This window comes from Pristis pectinata, chromosome 19, assembly GCF_009764475.1.
Source record: "Pristis pectinata isolate sPriPec2 chromosome 19, sPriPec2.1.pri, whole genome shotgun sequence".
Taxonomy (NCBI): domain Eukaryota; kingdom Metazoa; phylum Chordata; class Chondrichthyes; order Rhinopristiformes; family Pristidae; genus Pristis; species Pristis pectinata.
In genome coordinates, this window is record NC_067423.1 from 20096193 (window position 1) to 20118469 (window position 22277).

The 22277-nt window shown below is 38.1% G+C and overlaps 1 protein-coding gene across 4 annotated transcripts in view; it reads left to right on the forward strand.

Annotated features, from left to right (window-relative positions):
- The first annotated feature begins 1780 nt into the window (after positions 1-1780).
- orc5 (origin recognition complex, subunit 5) overlaps positions 1781-22277 on the forward strand; it is a 62529-nt gene continuing 42032 nt past the window's right edge. Inside the window, exons 1-8 of one of the 4 annotated variants that reach the window (XM_052033896.1) lie at positions 1781-1798; positions 5567-5701; positions 6728-6820; positions 10757-10960; positions 14012-14086; positions 16577-16688; positions 19402-19532; positions 21948-21996. In XM_052033896.1, the coding sequence (XP_051889856.1) occupies positions 5591-5701; positions 6728-6820; positions 10757-10960; positions 14012-14086; positions 16577-16688; positions 19402-19532; positions 21948-21996 (775 nt within the window). In that variant the 5' untranslated portion in view covers positions 1781-1798; positions 5567-5590. Of the gene's footprint in view, positions 1799-1823; positions 1884-5566; positions 5702-6727; positions 6821-9343; positions 9435-10756; positions 10961-14011; positions 14087-16576; positions 16689-19401; positions 19533-21947; positions 21997-22277 lie in introns of those variants that run through there. The other 3 variants (XM_052033895.1, XM_052033897.1, XM_052033898.1) reach the window with 3 other exon arrangements.

Sequence of the window (22277 nt, forward strand, 5' to 3'; positions counted from 1 at the left end):
TGTGAAGAGATTATCTAATCACTTAGCCTTGCTATTCAATGGCATTATCATTGCTAAGTCACTCATCATCAACATCCTGAATCTCACTGTGAACCAGAAATGCAGCGGGATCAACCGCATAAATACTGTGACTGCAAGAGCAACAAGGCTGGCTATCCTTTGGTGAGTGACTCCCTTTTTGATGCCCCAAGCTCTTTTCATCATTGAAAAGACAGCATACTTTCCACTTACCTGGATAACTGCAACTCCAACATTCAAGAAGTTCAACACCATCCAGGACAAACAGCGCACTTGATTGGCAATCCATCCACCACCCTAATTATTCATTCCCTCCACAACCAGCAAACTGTGGTTGCAGAATATGGCATCTATAAAAGGTGCTGCAGTTATATGCATGAGCTACTCCAACAGCATCTCTCAAACCAAAGGCTTCTGCCATGAAAAAGGCTAAGGGCAGCAGGCACATGAGGGCGCCACCATGTATAAATTACACAAAACCCTGATTTGGAAAAAAGGTCAATATTCACTAATCCCTGATGGGTCTAAATCCTGGAATTCCCTATCTGATAGTATTGTGGGAAAACTTTCACCATCACCTTCTCTAGAGAAATTAGAGCTGATCAATAAATTGCCAGTAACATCAGCATGCTGAAAACTTAGTGTCATCCCGAAGATGCAGTATTAGGTTGATCACGCAGTACAACTAATACTGGCGGAAACTTTTCTGGTGCCTGACCTGGAGGGACCCAGTCACCATCAGCACCAGGGATATGAGCATGGTGTAAAGTGAAAGTTAGCTTCTACTCCACCAGCTTTAAGCATTATTGCTCACATGGTCTGAGGGAAAATTGCAAAAATTAATCCATGCTGTTAGAACATCTGAAGCTGATTGAATCCTTTGGAGCAGCGCCTTGCGTGTTGGGTGTAAAACTATCACTTCGGTGGGCAAAAGTTGGCTGCACCAACCCCCAATTTTTAAAAAAATGCAATCCATCCCACTTTATAAGGCCCAGAGGAAATATTAATTTCTAAATCCTTTAATTGCACTGGCACGTTTCGCAGTAAATTATCACTATCAGATTAAATCTCGATGGTTCTGCGCCTGGCTCACAGGGTGCTGATTCTCATGCTCCCCCAGTTCCTGTGCTCCCTTGAAACTCGCTGGGCTTTGATTCCCAGGCTCCCATGAAACTTACCAAGTTCACTGTAAAATTTATTATACAACTGTACGATGTAATATCTTAAAGAAAGTGAGTTAAAAGCGCCGGAGTATTAAGTTAACATCCAGTGTCTGGGATATCAGCCAGTCCGGCATCACCAAAGTCTCCGGCGTGCCGGAATAACGGAGTTGTGTATGTTGCTGAAACCGAGGTGGGTTGAGTCAACGTGGTCAATTTGTCAGAACTCGACCAGTCCTCAACACTAATTTATCAGCAAGGAACCCTCTTTTCCGGAGGGACCAGCTGAGTATTTCCAACATTTTCTGCTTTTATTTCCATTTCCTCGGTTTTACTACTATATTTACGACTCAAAAAGCAGGAAATCAGGGGTCAGATTATCAATGAAAACACTCAGAAAGCACCTTTACGCAGGACGTGAGGACGGTCCGATCCGCCCCGCTGACGTCCCTGTTTTCAGATCCGAACTTCAACCGTCAATTCCGACTGCAGTTGGCGGGGGCGGGGGCGGGGGCGGGGGCGGGTGCGCGTGCGCAGGAAGGGGTTCCGACATGGGGTTAAAGGTCACCTGGTATTAAAAAAATTGGCGCGCTGAACGGGAAAGCGGGAAAAAAAATCAGGTCAGAGTTGCACTGAAGGGAGGGGAAAAAAGAGCGGAAGATAGTTGGAGAAGGGCTGTAAAGAGGTGCATGTAACGGTGGGAAGGTGCGGCTTACAGAGTTAGATAATGGAGGGGAGGTTGAGAGGTGCGGAATGTTATGAGGTGGGTTGAGGGGAGGGGGTGATGAGGGTGAGGCGTGATTGGGGAGGGGAAGATGAGAGGTTCTGATTATAGTAGGGGTGTGTGGGGTACAGGGGATGAGGGGTGTGGGTGGTAGTGGCCGGTGAGGGTGCAGGGGCGTGTGACAGCGGAGGTGGTGGGATGGTGATTTTAGGGGGGTGAGGGGTACGCTGTAAAGTGGGTAACGGGGGTTGATGGTGGGGAAGTTCGTGACGGGGGACTGAGGGTTGCGTGTGATAGTAGGCTGAGGGGTGTGGGTAAGATGGGAGGAATGAGTGTTGTAGGTGGTGGAGGTGAGCGGGGGAGGAGTGAGGGGTACAGGTGACGGTGGGTAGGGGGAGTAAGGGGTGTGTGTGATTTTGGAGGAATATTGTGGAGGAATTGGTGACAGTAGAATCTATTGCTGGTTTGACTGCTCCTCTACCATAAGGTGGATGGCCTAGAAATGACTTGGGTGTGTGAGTAAAGTTTATCCATAAAAAGCATATTTGGAGTTGAAGTAACTTTGAAATTTAAAATTATTGTTGTTTAGTTTGAAATATTGCAGCCAATTTATTTGCAACCCATTCCCACAAATAGAAAACTGTGCAAGATCATTAGAAAAAAAAACCATTTTTTTCTGATTATTCTGTGGTATCTTTAGGAACAGGACCTACCAGAATCTGTGCACCCCGTGAATGATCTTTTTTAGACCTCAGCGTCTGATTTCACCCCTCCACATAAAAGTTGCAAAATCCTGCAGTTAACTAGAACTTTATAACCAGGATGTAATTGGGTGGAAATTTGACTAAGCATATTTTTATTTCACTTTTCTACATGTTACATGGTAGTATTACAAATTTTACAGTAGACCTCGTAAGTTTAAAGGGAATGGGAAATATACAGGTCCTCTGTTCTGGCTGCACGGCTGCCCATGTTCCTGCCTCCTGGTGTTCTGCGTTCTGACCCTGATGTTGGCTGCACATCCACCCCACAGTCTGGACCATGGCCCCAGCCTGTGCTCCAGACCACCAACTCTGACTACATAGCCCACTTACAGCAAAATGTCCTAAATGGATGCAAGTTGTGTGATTCAGCTTGGCAGAAAATCCTTAGCAGTCTATATTTTAATTGTTGCAGTTATACACTGCAAATGCAAAACAAAAGGCATTCAATTACCTCAGCTGTAATGTCATCCTACTGAAGCCATTTGGGCATGAACAGCACGAAAAACATGGGAAGCAGGAGTAGTCATCTGGTACTTTGAGCCTGTTCTGCCATTCATCAAAACGACAGCTGATCTTTGTTGCTTACACTTACCTGCACTGTCGCCATGATCCTTAGTATCCTTAATATCCAGAAATCTTATCTATCTTAATTGTGTCTGAGCCTTCTTGACCCTACCGGCAAAAGAATTTCAAAGATTCACCATTCTCTGAATGAAGAAATATCCCTTCATCTCAGTCCTAAGTGACCTTTCCCTGATTCTGAGACCAAGTCCTCTGGTTCTAGAATCCTCATTCAGTAACTTCCTTGAAAACAGATGTGAAATATTTGTTTAATTTATTTGTTTTTTTTAAATTTCCCATTATAAATTCTCCTGTATCTGTATGTCAGGGATCCATATTTTTCCCTTGCTTGTCTTTTCCTTTTCATGCATCCAAAGAACTGTTGTCCTTTTTTTTACACTTCTTGACAGTTTATTGTTATATTCTACCTTCCCTCACTTCACTAATTTCTTGGTTTTTTGGTCTCATCACACAATACTATATCTAAATGAGCCTTTTCTCCAGTTTGTTCCTCAACGGCCAGAAAACCATTTAGTATATGTTGCATAACTTCATCCTTCACCTTATTAATGCTCATTTGACTTCTCAAGTCTATATATAGTTTAAACTCCCTCATGATTGCTGCATTACCTGTCTCACATTTCTATGTTACATCCACCCCTTTGCTCTACCTTGCTCCCAACTATTTCCTTGATCTTATATACAAGGAAATCTTGGCAACTAGGAGGAAATATGGATCAGCCCAAAGGATTCAATGTGTTCCATGTTTGGTTATGATATTAACCATATCCATGGCTCAAATGGGATGGAAGGGAGGTCTTTCTGTTGACCTAGAATACCCAAAGCCAGGATAGTTTCCATAAATTATCAGGCAGTATGAAAGAGTCTTGTGAGCTTCCATGTTATGTCATGGAGAGATGAGCTAGTTAATTTATTTTTGCACTGTTGTTTGATGGGTAAGTATTGGGACAATGGAGACCCTTCCCCTGTTCAAATTAATGTCATGAGATCCTTTGTGTCCACTCTAGAAAGTAGACAAGACCGTGGTTTAATATCATATTTAAAGATGCTACCTAACAGAGCAGTTACTCCTCAGTACTAAAAGCAGAGAGTGCTGGCAATACTCAGCAAGTTAGACAGCATTCTGTGGAGAGAGAAGCAGAGTCAATGTTTCAGGTCACCGACTCTTCATCAGTTCATTATTAAAAAGCCCATATGAATTCAGTGGGGTAATTTCTTTGAAAACTGAAATGGGAATGTTTTAAAATGAATAGACTTTCTTAAGGTATATTTGTAGATATTAGAATAAGGGAAAGTCATTCGATTTCTGAGATCCCTTTTCTTTTTATAGATGATATGACAACAACTATATTGTGACTTAGATCTCAAGAGAAATTTTGGCAAACTTTGAAATTGTAAATCTGAACCCCCAAAATAGTTGAGAAAATTTAAAAAATGTTTGTGCAATTGCATCAGTGTTGAAACTGAGCCAATTTTCCAGAAGGTGTGCATGTGCTGGTGTTTAAATTTATTCATATTTTAGGTTGTGAGCATTGCTGGTGTAGCTATCATTTATTGACCTACCTTTATTGTCCTTGAGTTATGGAATAAATACTTAAGGTGGATCACTTCACAATCAACAGGACCTTTCCTCATTCCTGCCAAAGCCCACCTGCTGATGAAATCCTCCTATTTGTCTTTAGTCATTTCCTGAGTGCTTATTTGAGTCCTATGCCTGATAGCCTCCTAATGGGTTACCCTCCACAGATGAGATCATCTAAAATTCTGCAATCCAGCTTGTTTCATTCCTTTGTCCTTTGCCCTCTTCCCCTCAGACTGGCAAATTCTTTCCATTCAGTTATTTATCCAGCCCTGTTTTGAATGGTGCAGTTGAATCTGCCTCCACTCGTACCTGGCAGTGTAGTCTAGATTCCAACCATTTGCTCAATCCCACTCCCAGTTTGACCTCTGCAGGATGCAAAATTGAATTATCTTAGATAACTTGCTCTTTATTTTTCTATCAGGACTGACCATTTTTGTCTCCCATTTCTCTCTTATTTCATTTGTAATCGTCTTCATTCATACCTCTGAGATATTGCTGTACCATATGTGTAAAAGCAAAATTGGAAGGGTTGATTATTTCTTTCCACTTTCTATTATCCATAAAGGTTCCATTATGTGAGATATGGAGGTTTCCTTGGTCATTTGTATCAAAATTATTTTGAAAATCAGTTCTTTAGGAAAATGAAATATTATTTACAAGTTTAAGATAAAAACATATTTTGTTAAAGACGTTTAAGTTTTACACCTGCTAATTGTTTTTATTTTGTGGCCTACAGGAGGGCTTTCTTAGATATTTAAAGATGACTGAGCTTGATTATGCTGAATTTCCTAAAGACAAAATCAGTTTGCTGAAAGAGAAATTAATTTGTCGGGACTCTCAGATTGTGACTCTACTGTCACTACTAGGAGAGGTAATTTTTATTTTAAATGAATCAGTATTAAGTTGAGGAAAAGAATGACCTTGTATAGTGTTCAATCATATTTATTATTAGTTTATCAAGAATTTAAGTGAAGATAATTTTTAGGTTTTTTTTGCTTTTATTTTTCTCTTCCTGTTATCTTTATTATTGTAATTTTAAGTTTCATTGTTCATTAGGGAATTTTTTTTCTCTCCCAAGTTCCCAAGAGTCACTGCCTGTTTTGGAACGGTGGGAATCCATTGGAATTGGCTCTTAATGTATCAACTATATCATATTGACCTTCAGATGAGGTCCTGGAGGCTGAAGGTAAATATGATATAGATGATGCAACATGAGCCAATTCCTAAAAGTTGACTTGTTGCTGAACATACCAATCCATCCGTGAGGTCTTGTGGGATATTTATACTACCCTTTTTACTGTTTTAAACTTTTCATTGCATTTATTTTAATTTTAGTGTCCTAGCCAATATTTAGTTCCTCAACCAAGAACTTTAAAAAAAACCTTTATTTTCATCCTCAGCAATACATTTTTTTTCTTTTATGTATTTCCTACACTGCAATAGCAATTGTGTGTCAGAAAGGTACTCAATTGACTGTTAAGTGATTAAGGGTCACCGGAAAATGCATTTCCTTTATAAAATCTCTTTGTTTTCTTTTAATTTCTTTTCCTTTAATTTTATATTTTACTTTGGAAAATTTCTTTCCTTCATCCCTCCATGCCTTTCCTCTGTCCAATTTTGTTTAGTAGTTCTCTATTTTCTAATATTGCATGTGATTTTGGGCTGAAAGTAATACAACTCTCATTAAATGTCTGTTGAATTATGATTATAACTGATTTACATGGTGTGCGTACAGTGCGTTTTGTGGGAATTCTGTTTATTTACTTTATCCATAATATGTTTTGTAATAATTTGTTTAAAATATTAACATTAATGTAAAAATTCACATTTATAGATATTGAAATAAAGGCATACATTAAACATTTTAATTCTATAAATACTTTATTCATTATTCCAGCCTCAACATTATAGCTATCCTTCCATTTTTGTGTATGGGCACACAGCCACAGGGAAAACTTATGTGATACAAACATTGTTGAAGACATGGAAGGTAAATAAAAACTCCTGTGAAAAGAGTTATTATTGAGTCTGGTAATGTGAAAAGTGACAGGTTTCAAAGGATTATCTTGTAACATTCAATAAATTGGATTTCAAACAAAAACCTGCTGTTGTCTTGAAACATTTTTGGATATTCTTCTCTGCTCAGAGGTCCTGCAAAATATTGAGCTAAAGCAGAAAGCAGTGTTTTGGGTCATCATTTGGCTTACAGTGAAACAGTTTGATCCTGTGCAGAACAAAATGAAGTATGAAAATTAGAAGTTTTTCTTGAAGCTGTGTGAAATGCCTGAGCAAGTGTAGGTCTTTAGACTCCGAGTCTATTCTGAACTTCGGTGAGATTGTGGCTATTCTGGGACCATATACCTGCATTTTCCCCATATTCCTCAACATCTTTGGTTAACAAATTTTATCAGTTTTTGATTTAAAGTTATCATTTGTTCTAGTGTCAGTAGTAAAATGTGGAGAATTCTAAACCTTCTATGCATGTCTATATGCTTCATAATTTTATTCCTGTAAGTCTGACTTTAATTTTTTGAACTTTGCCCCCAGCCCGAGACTTTCCAACCAGCAGAAATGATTTCTCTCTGAACCTTGTTATAAAATCATCCTAATTTCTCTGAAGTTTTCAAAATACTTTTTAAAATATTTGCTTATGGGATGTGGAATCACAGGTGAGGTCAGCATCTATTGCTCATCCATAATAGCCCTTGAGAAGGTGTTGGTGTGTTCACTTCTTGAAGTGAAGGTACTTTACAGCACTGTTGGGTTGAAAGTTCCAGAATTTAGGCTTAACGGTGATGAAGGTTTGTCAATGTATTTCCAAGTTGGGATGTTGTGTGACTTGAAGGGGAGCTTACAGGTGGCAGTGCTCCCTGGTTCTCTTGTTGTGTTAATGATATCTTAGAAGAGGAATTGCCCTTTAATTCAAGCCTCATAATTTAACTATTGGAATATAGGTTTTATTCTTGTAAATGTATGCTGCACTCCTTTGAAGGCCAATATATTCTTCATGTAGGAGGGAAGATGTCTAGGTGACCCTGTTCGGGGGCAAAAGGTGTTCAGTAAGTGCGACCAGAACTGTCCCCCTCAGAACTGCTCACAATACTCCAGTTGTGGTTAGAGAAAAATCATGTCGGATGATTTGACTTTTTTTATTTTTGCAACAGTTGACAGAACTTAGTGATAGAAGGGTTTGAACATAGAACATTACAACACTGTACAGGCCCTTCGGCCCACGATGTTGTGCCGACATTTTATCCTGCTCTATTATCTATCTAACCCTTCCCTCCCACATAGCCCTCCATTTTCCTATCATTCATGTGGCTATCTAAGAGTCTCTTTAATGTCCCTAATGTATCTACCTCCACCACCTCTGCTGCTAGTGCATTCCACTCACCCACCGCTCTCTGTGGCAGAAAAAAAAAGCTTACTGCTGACATTCCCCTTACCTATCACCCTAAAATTATGGCCCCTTGTGTTAGCCATTTTTGCCCTGTGAAATAGTCGCTGACTGTCCACTCGATCTATGCCTCTTATCTTGTACACCTCTATCAAGTCACCTCTCATACTCCTCCTCTACAAAGAAAAAAAGCCTTAGATCACTCAACCTATCCTCATAATGCTTGCTAGCCATAGTTGCCTATTCTTAACAATAAGTTATTGCTGAAAGTATATTTCAGAAATGAAGAAATACTGATTCGGGTTCCTTGACCCGAAACATTAACTGGTTTCTCTTTCCACATCTGCTGCTTGGCTGGGTGAGATCTTTCAATATTTCCAGTTTTGTTTCAGATTCCAGAATCTGCAGTTTTATTTGTTTTCCAAGAAGTATTGATTACTTACAGAAGTAAGCGATTGAAACATTCAATATGAGTTAACTTAACATTTCTTTCACAGTTGATCATTAAATTCTCCAATTGCCTTGGACCTCTTTTTTCCATTGGACTAAGGCCTCACTCTGTCAAGGCACGTGTTAGCTGGTGTGCAATGTCCATCCCACATTAAAAGGAATCGTGCACAGGCATCTACCATTTCCTCAGTGAAAGCAAGCCATCCTCAGTTTCAAAGCACTGCTAAGAAGAAAGTTATCCATGTAATGCAATGACCAACTTGCTCCTTGCATTTTCTTTTGCTTGTGAAAGGCATTTTGTTGTGTAAATACAAGCAAGGTTTCATTCCATTTAACACCTATAGGTCTAAAGCCACCCACAACCAGTTCCTTTCACTTGAAAGTGAGCACTGTAAAAAATTTTCCTGCCATGTCAGGGTCATCATTTGACTCTCAATCAAAATAACTGAAGAGAAGAGAAAGTGAGTAGTAGAAAAGAGGGAGAGAGAGATAGTGAAGCAGTAACATCAAGATGCATCTTAGCCTGTAGAATATGAATACTTGTATTTTAATTGATACTCATAAAGTAAAAATGTTTTGTCATATCCACTGACATTTACTTTGTAATATGTAGTATTTCCTTTGCTCATTTAGTCAAACCATGAAAAATGTATTTTGGAAGGAGTGCTTTAATCTGGTGAGACTGATATTGTAATACCAGTTTCCTGTGAAGAGACTTTTATCAGTTACTGTGGAGATATTAATATCCATTTGTCAGGTAATTTGTTTTCTTCACAAACAACTAAATACAAAATTAATAAATTGTATTATTTTCTAAACTATTTTTCTTGGTAACTTGAGAGACTGCAAATGCTGGAATCTGGAACAAAAGGCAAGCTGCTGGAGGAACTCAGCAGGTCAGACAGCATCTATGCAGGCAAAGGGATAGTTAAAGTTTCGGGTCGAGACCATTATTTTGGCTTCTTTATCTCGGCAATTTTACTTTAAACTGAGCATTTCTTTGCAAGAAGGGGAAATCACTTGAACAAAAAAAATGACTAAAGCTAACTTTCAAATGAACTGATGCCCTTTCAAGTGATTCTAATGGAAGGTTGGTAATGAGCAGTTGACGCAAGTCTAGTATTAATGTAGATATTGGTAAAGTGCATTTTTAAATGTAAACACTTTTTGTCTAATTCCAACAACCTGGCATGCTTGGGACTTTGGTGGTGCCAGACTGGTGGATTTTTTGGATTATTGGATGTTTTTCCTATCAATACCCCAACAGGCTTTAAATCTAGTTTAAAAAAATTATTACCCAGTATTATAATTAATTTTGCAGTGAAACCGATGAGTTTAGAGCATGCGCAAGAAATGTGGCCCAGGTGGATTTCAGGGGACTGCAGGAATTGGTGGGGGGGGGGGGGGGGGGTGGTTCTGGTGGGTTTTACTGGAGCATAGGAAACATTGGCTGAGAGCCAGTTGGTGAACTATTGAAATTTTCAAATAGCAGGATATTGCAGATTATTGGAGTTTTGTTGATCTCAAAATAAAAATTGCCAAAACGCTTAAGAGAAAGGAAATATTAGTGGTCTAGCCACAGATCAATTACTTCTGGAAAGTGAGTACTATTATGAGAGAATTAAGACACTAAATGTAGTAACACACCAAGGCAAGGAATTTCCTCTGCTTTTTCACCACTATATGGCAAGGAAATTGAATAGCAAGGCTAGCTGGTATTCCTATTTATTTCTCACCTACCCAAATTATCTTGTGATGGGTAAATTTAGGAATATAGGTGGCAGTAGGCTTGAATGTTGTAAGGAGAGGAAGAGATCACGGTAGATATCACCTCTGAACTTTTTCACCTGCTTACCTGCTGGATCTTGATTTCTTTATGACCCCAGGCGCAGGAAACTTGGTATTGTAGCCTCCCTATCTGCACTTAATCCAGTAAAGAAAAACCAAATCCATCTGTAAGTTTTGAACATTGTTGAAGTGTGGTATATTCTGCTGTACTCTGAAAATATATAAGGAGAATTTGTGGCTTTCTACTTGATGCCATTATTGTCATTAATAATTTTTGTGTCCTCTTTGCAGCTTCCCCATGTAATTGTGAACTGCGTGGAATGTTTTTCCTCAAGAATGCTTTTCGAATACATACTTAACCAACTGCAGGGTAATTGGCTGTCCTCTGAGAATGAACGCACATCATATTTGCGATGTAATAGTCTCAATGAGTTTGTTCTACTATTCAAGCAAGTGGTCCGTGAACAAAATCTGCTCAATCAAACTGTGTACATTGTAAGTGGTTCTGAAATGACATTAGATTTTTTAAAATTATTAGCTGGGGTTCTGGAGAAAAAGCAGAAAGTATAGAATGTCTCCTGGAGTCATGGCATTGAGTATAAGAGTAAGGATGTTGAAGCTGTATAAAATTTTGGTTAGACCACATTTGGAATATTTTGTGCAGTTCTGTACATCATATTACAGGAAGGATGTGGAGGCTTTGGAGAGGGTGCAGAAGAGGTCCACCAGGATGCTTCCTGGATTAGAGAGTATTAGCTATAAGGAAAGATTGGGCAAACTTGAATTTGTTTCCTCTGGAGCATTGGAGGCTGCGGGGTGACCTGACAGAAGTATATAAAATTATGAAAGGCACAGTTAGGGTGGATTGCCAGAGTCTTTTTCCCAGGGTAGAGATGTCAAATACGAGAGGACATAGCTTTAAGATGAGAGGAGGAAAATTTAAAGGAGATGTGCTAGGTAAGTTTTTTTTACACAAAGAGTGGTATGTGCCTGGAATGCACTGCTAGGGGTGGTGGTGGAAGCAGATATGATAGTGGCATTTAGACAGGCACATGAACATGCAGGAATGGAGGGATACGGATCAAGTGCAGGCAAATAGGTTTAATATAATTTGGCATTGTGGTCAGCACAGATATTGTGGGCCGAAGGGCCTGTTCCTGTGCTGTACTGTTCTGTGTTCTATGCCAGTGAGCTGAGAGGCTATTTTTTTTGTGGAAGATCACACTGAGACAAAAACAACATAAGGCAAATGGTGGAAATAGGAAGTAGTAGCAGAAAATGCTGGAAGTGCTCAGTGGATTTAATATTTTGTGTCACTGATGTTTAATCGAAAAGTTAGATGTAACAGGTTTTCAACAAGCACACAGGGAAGTGGGTCTGTAGAGGAACAAAAAGGAAAGCTTGTGATGGAGCGGTAGGAAGAGGCATTAAAATGAGAAAAGTAATGGAGCAAATAAACAGGATGCTAATGGGAGGAATAAACAATAGATGGGTCCAGTAAAACTATGTGGGAATAGTAGAATTATCAACTATAATTGATATGCTTAGCATTGAATGGAAGATTGTAAACTGACTAATTAAAAGATGAGTGCTGCTCTCCACTTCTGTTGTGCATCACTGAAAATATAGGATCCTGAGATCAGAGCACAAATGGAGAAGAGTGTCAAAATCATTTTTGCTGACCCGATTGCGATATTCTATATCACCCAACCTGTGTTTGGTTCCTCCCCTCTCCCTCCCTAGTGTAGAGGAAACTACATTATGTACAATGGATGCTATTACACTAAATTGGAAAAAAAAGTTAAAGTAGGTTGATTTTTCAGCTACCTACTGAAAACGTAGGATCCCCTAGAGGATAGGAAATAAGGAGGTGAAAGGAGAGAAAGAGCATTTCCAATGGAAAATTGCTGAGAAAAGGGTGTGTGAGAAATTAGGAAAGCTAAGGCCTTTGCTAATTACTGATTGTTTGGGGTCAAAGGTGACAGTAAAAACACTGCATGGCAAAAATGGAAGAAAGGATAGAATGACAAAAAAGCAAAATCAAAGAAGGATCTGCTGTCTATCCTTCACATTTGTAAGAAGGAAGAAAATTTTTCTGAGATATCAGATGTGGCAAAGGATGATTTTGGGGGAAAGTGTTTGAGAAAATGTATAAAGCACCACATTATATTTTGAGTGTATCTCTGTGATAAGAGCAGCTGTTCAGAGAACACTATCTTGGAGATGAGATCAGATTGGTGAAGGGTGGGATTTCATTTGGAATCTATATCACATAAATTGAAGTCTTGTTCAGGAGAAAATATGGTTATGAATGCACATTTTCATGGGCACCTAATCAAATACAAGAAGGAGAAAGAAAGCAATGATGGTAAACAACTTTAAGGAAAAAAATTGTATAGAAGTCCTATTGGAAAGAAAAGCAGACTTTATGCAAGTTAGCATTCATGGAAGAGAATGGCAAATTATTTTGGAAATCTGAAATAAAATGCCAGAAATACGCAGTAGGTCAGACAGTAGATTTTAAATTATCTTAAGTTTAGAAAAGAATGAGGAAGGTTGATAAAGAGTGTGTTGTAGTCAAGTCCAGAGGTAATAAATGCAGAGGTGAGGGTTTCAGTAGCTGATGAGCTGAGACAGTGACTGAGTTGGTGATGTTGCAGAGATAGAAATAGAGTCACTTAGTTATGGCATAGATATAAGGTCTGCAAATAGATTAGATATCAAATATCTATTTGCAGCCTCATATCCATGAGATATAAGCAGAAGAGATTGTAAGGATATGGGGGAGAAAATTTGGCCAGTGTTGAGAATAAGCTAGGAAGGAGTTTCTAACCTTTGAGGTAGTTAAAGTTTTAGATAAGCTGGTTAGCATATAACTGAACAAGCTTAACAAACTTACTGGCCTTGATGCAAATCAATCCTCCTTCCTTCAAAAGAACACTTCCAGAATCCAACTGAATGCTTTCCTACAAATGCTATGGGTGTGCCTGCTAGCCATAATTGAAACTGTTTCAAGAAGTCAACCACAGTCATGTCCCTTCCTGAACCTGCATGTTCCAAAACATCACTAACTACAAGGCTGTTCTCAAGATTAAAGTGCTGAATTATTCTAGGTCTTGCATATGCGGCATTTTTTTAAACTCTGTCCAGAGCATCAAGATTCATTAAGGAGAAGTAGGAATGAACACTAACTGGTCTGTGGTGCAAAAATCATAGGTTTACATAGTTTAAGTTTGAACATCTTAGTTATGTACATTATTAACCAGCGCATAGAAGAGAGCTACTTGCCTTCCCTATTGATCTCTCATTAATGAATATTTGATGATAATATATTCACTACTCCCGTTTAGTTAAGATATTATAAATACTTTCAGCTTGATTATGGATGAAACACTACATGTTTACAAAAATGGATTTCTATAATTGTATGCTTATGGATAAAATGACAAAGTTGGAAGCTGCATGCAAATTGTTAGATTAGTATTGATCTCAGGGAAATATCTCTTATTTAATTAATTCATTCAAAATGTACATGTCTCATTTAAGGTGTTGGACAAAGCAGAACAGCTAAGAGAAATGGATGCAAACCTACTGCCAGGATTTTTGAGGTTCCAAGAATTGGTATGTAGCTCATTAAGTATTGGCAGTTTCTGAAGCACATTCACCATTTCACATTTCTTGATTTCTTAAAACATTATTTCAAAGCCTTAATGTTATCCTGCTAATTGAAATAATATGCACTATCCACATTAAATGATCATAAATGTAAACAAAATTGACAAGCTTGCCACTTGACGTAGTACTTCACTCTACATTTGAGATGTCGTCCCCAGAAGAAAACTGTGTGGCAGATGGCATGCTTTCAAAGTGGCATTAAGTTCATCCAGCAAAGAAAGCTGGAAATCTTCAGTACTTGGAAAGTATATACTATTAAATAATTTTGTAAAAGTCAAAACCAGAAAAAATAACTGCCAATTAATAATTGCTACTGCAGCTTTAAGCAAGAATATTTGCTTTGATGCTGATACACAGATGTTATTGGTAGAAATGCATTTAATTGCTTTAGAGGCAATTAGTGGCAAGTTATCAAGGAAATTGTTGAGGCAGGATCCATGATTGGGTAGATAGTGAGGAATGATATTGGGAAGCTGGGCTGGGCAGGGCAGTGGCAGATGGAGGTTAATCCTGATATGTATGAGGTTACGCATTTTGGGATGTCTAATTAGGGTAGGACGTATATCATGGAAGTTAGGGCCCCAGGGAATATTGAGGAACAAAGGAACCTCAGTGTACAATCCAAAGATCCCTGAAGTTAGCAGCACAGATGGAAAGGGTGGTGAAGAAGTCATATGGGATATTTGTCTTGGCATAAATTTGGAAAACAGTGGTTAGGTCACAGCAGTTCTGGTTGCTGCACTATAGGAAGGTTGTGATTGCACTGGAAAGGGTGCAGAAGAGATTCCTGAATATTTTGTTTTGGATAGAATGTTTCTGTTATAAGGAGAGACTGGAAAGGCTGGTTTTGCCTTCCCTGGAGCAGAGAAGGCTGAAGGGGGCGCTCATAAAGGTGTACAAATAAGGTGGATATAAGAAACTTTTCCCCATGGCAGAGGTGTCTAAGACTAGAAACCATCCATTTAATTTAATAAGTAAGAGGTATAGAGGGGATCTGAGAGAATTTTTTTTCACCCAGAGGACAGTTGCAATCTGGAATGAACTGCTGCAGAAGGTAGTGGAGGCTGTGCAGATGGCGATTAATCTGGACAAGTGAGAGGTGTTGCACTTTGGGAGGTCAAATGTAAGAGAACAGTATACAGTAAATAAGGGAACTCTGAGGAGCATTGATGTACAGAGGGATCTTGGGATGCATGTCCTTAGCTCCCTCAAAGTAGTAAGGGTGATGAAGAAGGCGTACGGCATACTTGCCTTTATTGGTCGGGGCACTGAATATAAAAGTTGGCAAGTCATGTTGCAGTTGTATAAAAGTGTGGTTAGGCCTTATTTGGAATATTGTCTGTAGTTGGATACCACATTAGAGGAAGGATGTGGAGGCTTTGGAGAAGGCGCAGAAGAGGTTTACCAAGATGTTGCCTGGATTGGAGAGTGTTAGCTATAAGCTATTGGACAAACTTGGATTGTTTTCTCTGGACCGTCTGAGGCGGAGTGGCGATCCGCTGGAAGAATTTTAAATTATGAGAGGCATAGATAGTGTAGATAGAATCTTTTTTCCAGGGCAGAAATGTCAAATACTAGAGGGACTCACAGAGACTGCAGATGACTACCGAGTCCTGACATTAAGTCTTGATGGAGGATCTCGACCCGAAACGTTAACTGTTCATCTCCCTCCATAGATGCTGCCTTGCCCGCCAAGTTCCTCCAGCCCCTTGTTGTGTTGCTCCAAATACTAGAGGGCATGGCTTTATGCTGAGAGAGGCGAAGTTTAAAGGAGATTTATGAGGGAAGTTACTTTACACAGAGAGTGGTAGGTACCTGGAACATGCTGCCAGGGGAGTTGGTGGAAGCATATACGATAGCACCATCTAAGAGGCATTTAGACAGGCATATGAAGAGGCAGAGGATGGAAGGATATAGACCATGTGCAGACAGATGGGATTAGTTTAAATTTTAAATTTGCATCATGGCTGACACAGACATCGTGTGCTGTCGGTCCTGTTCCTGTGCTGTACTGTTCTATTTTCTAATTTGAGCATTGTTATACTGATGATGTATGGTTTTCCAACATCAGCCAAACTCAGAGAGTTGTGAAACTTAGGAATTCTTCACACCGGTTTTTGGATATACTGTATTTAAACTTAAGATAGCTGGGTTTTTGGGCACTGATAGAATCAAGGTTTTATTTCTGAGGTCAGGCTGCTCTCCAGTATCCATCCAGTATAACTACCTAAAGTGATGTCTCTGAGTACTTGCTGTTAAGTCAATAAATTGGCATTAAAATCAATATTTTAAGAAAAGATGATTTTGAGGCATAACAGGACAAACAATAACTACAATAGAATTAATCAGAATTAATTCTGAGCAGGAGCAGATCTTTTTTTAAAAGTAAGCATGGAATATGAATTTTAACTTCGTCAACAAATGTCTTGTTCACAGGCTGAAGAAAATGTCACTGTTTTTTTCATCAGCGAAATTGTCTGGGAAAAATTTAGGCCAAATACTGGCTGCTTTGAGCCTTTAACTTTGTATTTTCCAGACTACAGCAAAGGTAATGTGCCTCTTTTTCCTGTTTTTATTCTCTGATATCATGTAATTTGAAGCACTTGTCTTTAAAAAAAAATGTTTTCTTTAAAAAAGAACAAGTACTAGTGTTTCATATTGATTGATTTTAATCAATGCACTTTAATGAATTGAAATTCCACATTATTTTTTCTTACGTAAAATTGCTGTATTCAACTGAACATCACCATAAATTCTTATTGTCTTAGCCTGAGATTTGACAAATATTTTGTTCCATTTGGTGAGTGCATAGGTTGGATTACTTTTTTTGGGGCTCTGTGTTTCTTTGAAAAATGGGTCAGTGATTCAGTCCTCAAAATAATTTGAGTACTAAGAGCACTTTAGAAATAGCGAGCAACTGTGGAGCTTAAACTGTAAATTATGGGTTTGCAAGGACTAAAATGACAGTCACTACACTTTTAAATATTGTGATATAATTATGCTGTCACTTTCCACTTACAATTGACTTCAGACAGTTTCACCTTGTTTTATAAAAGATTTTATAATTCGCAAAATTCAGAAATGGGTGATGTGTGTAAGGGGCTCGTTTTTCTTGGTCAGTGGCAACAACAAAGTATTCTTTTATACTTGGATGCAGTTATATTTCTTTATTATTTTTCATTATCTTCAAATTGAACCAAATATTCCACATAATAACTTCACCTGTTAAAATGTTTTTGTTTGTTTTTATCTTCTACTTAACCTGGATAGTGTGGGAAAATCAGGCCAGATTTGTGTCCATGTTACTTAACTCTGTTAGACTTTGGAATCCTTTTGAGCAATGCGGAGTTGCCAATTACATTCACATTGTGGCAAATGTTTCCCTTGTGTCACCTATCTAAAGAGATAGAAGCTTTCAGAGCATGAAACCTATTGGGCTGATAAATGGGTAGAATTATACTTTGAGTGGTGGACACAAGGTGATTAGAGCTATTTGAATGCAGGTAGTTTAAATTGGGCCTAATGGTCTTCAAATGTAACTTCTATGTATTTATGTATAGTTAGTTTCTTGGTTTTATAGTTCTTTTGAGGCAGTCTTAATCGACTCAATATCTCTGCAAGGATTTTGTAACATGACCTGAGTAATGAAAAGAACAACTTTTCCATTCATTAATTTGAGCTTCTGATGTTGCACTGTGTTTGCACGTAGCAAAGTAACATGAATTTTACCACATGCAAACATGTAATGCTTGAAGCATGGTGTTTCAGGATCAGTCCAATCAGAATATTGCAAATCTTTGGAATTCTTCACACTGGTTATTGAGTAATTAAGTAAATTTATTTGATAAATAACAGTAATACTGCATATCAATTTAATAGAAATTCTTCTAACCCTTCAGAAGGTTCTAAGTGTTTATTTTGCAGATATCCTTTTTAAAGCTAATCATTAACTGAATTTCTGCAAAGCAAAGTGGGGCAAAGCTATTTCATTTTTGTTTCAGTCACCTGAAGGAGAAATTACAAGCATTTGAGATAAGGGCATAGAGGAATTCTTCCCACTATCCTCTCTAAAAGCTAGTAAGGCTAAGAGCTGCCTTACTTTGTCTATCATTATTATTTATCGCTCTCTTTTTACAGGAAAATTAAAAAGTTTCATTTAGCATACTTGTTCTAAATTCACTCCTGAAATGCCAAGTTCTCAATTTTAGAAAGTTTTAGGTTTCCCAGCTAGCAGAAATAGTTTTCCTCCATTAACCCCATTCGTTCCCCTTGAACATCTTGAAAACTGATCAGATCATCCCTTTGGCCTTCTAAATTCCAGAGGATGCCATCCTAGTTTGTAACCTCTTCATATTTTAACCTTAGTGTTCAAATATTTCCGGTGCACTTCTGTCAAACTCAATATTTCATCCTCCTGGTTTGGTGCCCAGAACTAATCAATGTATTCCAGGTGTGGTCCTACCACAGTTTTCCCTAACTGTAGCTTCTACCCCCTTGTACAGCTGCTCACTTGATAGAAAAGTTGGCATTGCACAGAACTGGTTGATTTTACCTCCTTTACCTGGCATTCTAATAATCTAAGGACATAGACCCTCGTGTCCAATTGTTCCTGCACTGCTTCTATGTCTTCACCTTTTAGAGAGTACTCTTTTGAGGTGCAAAGTGCTCTGCTTCACATTTTTTTTCATTGATCGTCATTTTCATGATTCCCATTTACTGAATCAATTAATAGCAATTTATTGCTTCCAGTGACCCCTCCTGTTGTGCAATTGGTAAATTTGGATACCCATTAAAAAATGTGGTTGCAGCCCCAACACTGCCATTGTGGAGGTTGCTATCATTTCCTGCTGCTTTGAATATCTGATCAAAATCTCTCTTAACTAACTTCCTCAGCAGGCCAATAATTTGCTATTCTATCAGCTTCAACTGTAGCTAACAGTCTCTTATGAGTGACTTTGCCAAAGGCATTCATTATCTCCATGTTAATAACATCCATAGATATTCCACTATCCATGACTTAATATACAACTGTTTTCCATTGAAGCACTTGAGAACTATAATCTATATTCTTGCATAGAATAAGATACTGTGGTGAATTACTGAACTTCTGCTGTTGTGTGGTTTTAACAACTTTTCCTCTTACAGTTTGACATTTGTTTATGGGAGGTATTGATCTAGAATCCTCTACAGACTGATACACAAACTAAAATGCAATGTATTGTGGCAATTGCCATAAATTAAACTACTTATTTTTAATTCAGATGACCTCCTGAAAATTCTCTCACGTGATCATCCTCCAGAATTTTCTGCAGATTTTTACACGTCTTACATTAGCATTCTGCTTGGAGTATTCTATACTGTCTGTCGGGATTTGAAAGAGCTGCGGCATCTGGTAAGTTTTTTTTACTGTTTGAAGGATCTGTGGAAGAGAATGTATTTTTTTTCTTCTTCCACCACCCCACACCCCTTGCCCAATTTTCCAGACAGCTGCTGGCCTCAGTGGCAAGTTCATTGGCAGACTCAGAGGTCAGATATGCCACCGGCTCTTTCTGTACATCCACACTGTAGTTCAGAGCTGCAGGAGTCTGGAGTGTGCTGGCACCATTGCATCTTGCCAAAGGTGTAGGATCTGACCAAGTATAAATATGGACATAAAAATTTCACATAGACAAAGTTGGAAGTTATCTAACAGGTTTTGTAGATTGGAAGTGTGTGTGGACATTCTTCTGATATGTAGGCTGGGAAATCATCCTCATCCATTCCTGTATTGTGAGAAGTGTTCATTGCTGATAGTTGTAGAGATTGGTTGTGATAAGTTGGCTGGCTGTAAATTTAGAGTTTTTAATTTTTTTAACTGCATGCAGAAGATGTGTATAAAGAGGTATGAACAATTTAAAGCAACATTCAGCAAGGATTACAGAACACTTCTGGTTATTCATCATTGAAATTAACTGTGGCGGAAATCAAAAATGGTGTCAGCAAAAATTAAGTTTCATGACATTATAAAAGCTGAGGACAATTTTGATATTAATGGGTTATGTCTGTTGTTTACAATCACCACTACTAGTGTGGTAGCCAGGACAGCTGCTAAATCCATATTCAAAGTGATGCCACGACAATTTATTTTTCTAGTTGAGAAGACAGGTAAATGCAGTCAGCTGTCAGAGGTGACAGTGGTGTCCAGATTGGATGTTTTGCATTCATATTTTTTGTTTTCCTTTTCATGCAAGGTCATATTTATTTTCAATTAGGTCTTTTTCATTTCAGTATTACCACTAAATAAACTCTGTTGAAATGCCAGTGACATTAAAACAAAATTAAATGATATAATATCACATTTTCTTCTAAAACCAAAGCAAAGTATTGTGGATGAAAAACTGAAATAAAACAAAAAAAAATGCTGAAAAACAGCTGGTCAAACTGGCTCCACTGAGAGAGTCATAGTTAGATTTTCAGTTCACCTTTTGTGAGATTAGTGGGATCAGCTTAGTGGAACACATGCAGATAGCATCACACCAGTGGTAAAAAAAAATGACTAGAATTGGGGTTAATTGGTCATATCTACTGCCTATCATTTAAATTTCCCAGTCAACATTTATACTGTTTTGAAATTATTACTATGTTGAAATAAACTATGATCTTGAAACAAAGTTTAATTACTGTTAAAATGTGAATTTTTTAATCATTTATGTGTTGTCCTGAAAATGTCTTTAGGATGCCTGATAAGATGCTTTGCATTCACTGAAGCTGATTGCTATTAATTCTTGTGAATACAATGCTATCTCACTGTGTGGTATTTGGCACCTCACTGCTAGCATTTAGCATTCCCAGAGGAAATGTATGTTGTGACGTGGATGATAGCTCCCAGTACTCAGCAGTCCATCTTGGAAGTTTACCCTATATTGCATCATATGTAGGAAATATTGTAAAGCATCTAACTTTCTCACCAAGCTTCCTGATAAATACAAATGTCATTGTTAGCTATTGGGGAATGGGAAAGTCTGGGTCAATTCTGTTTGAAGGTAGTTCAATTTTTTTTCTGCATTCAAGAGAGAATGAGAGTTGGTTTAATGGTCCAGAATTTGCAGTCATTGGTGAGCCACCCACATTTGCTGGAAACTGAAGAATTGCTTCTGCCAAGAGGAGAGAGGCCAGCTTCATCTGTGGAGCTGTGTGTAGTGATGAGGTTCTGTGAAATAAATAGCATTACTTGGGGAAGCCAGAAAGTTTGCCAATGAAACATTTGAAGTCTATGATGTTTGCAACCCAGATTTAGTCAGCTGTTGGAGCCATCATAAACTCTGACATCCAAAAACATACAGAAGCATGAAAAATCTATTATAATTTATTTAAATTGTAAAAAAATATTAAAACAACTGAATAAAAATTAAAATGATATTTTAAATAATGTCAAGCAATTTTTAATAAATCTAAATTAACTTAATCCCATGGCAGTTACTTTCCATTGAAGTGAATAGGGAAATTATCTGTGCTGTTGAGTTCAATCTGTGCAAGGTATTTACCCAGATTCATCTCCATAAGTAGTGGGAATTGCTGCTACTTTATCTTGTAGGATTCCATATGAGTCCAATGTCAGTGAGGTGGGCAGCACAACAGATTGCAATTTCTGGACTCCTGACCTTGCACAGAAATCTCAAAATTGCGGAGAGCTATGGAAGAATCATTGAGAAAGATGTCGGTAGCTGCTGATGTTTCCTTGTAAAATATGGATGAATATTTAATAGGGAAATTCATTGTATTAATATACCTTTAACTGAAGTGCCTGTGTGTATATGTTTTATTTTAGGCTGCATTAAATTTTTCAAAGTTCTGTGAACCTGTTAAAAAAGGAAATGGTAAGCCATAGAGGAGATTTACTTGTTTTAAAAATAGTTACAGTGAGGAACTGAAAGTAAATGTAATGATCTCTTGTAATAATTTATTTTTTAAAGAAGTGTTCAAGTGCCCTTTGGGGTACTGCTGCAAAATCTGCTTCCTCATAATTGGGAAGGCGTGGCAGTTTCCAAATGGTGTCACTGAGAGATTACCTGACAAAAGTAAATAAAGCAGCAACTGGCTCATGGTAGAGGTGTTCTGTCCAAAGGCAAATTTTGTGTGAAATGATACCCAAAATTAC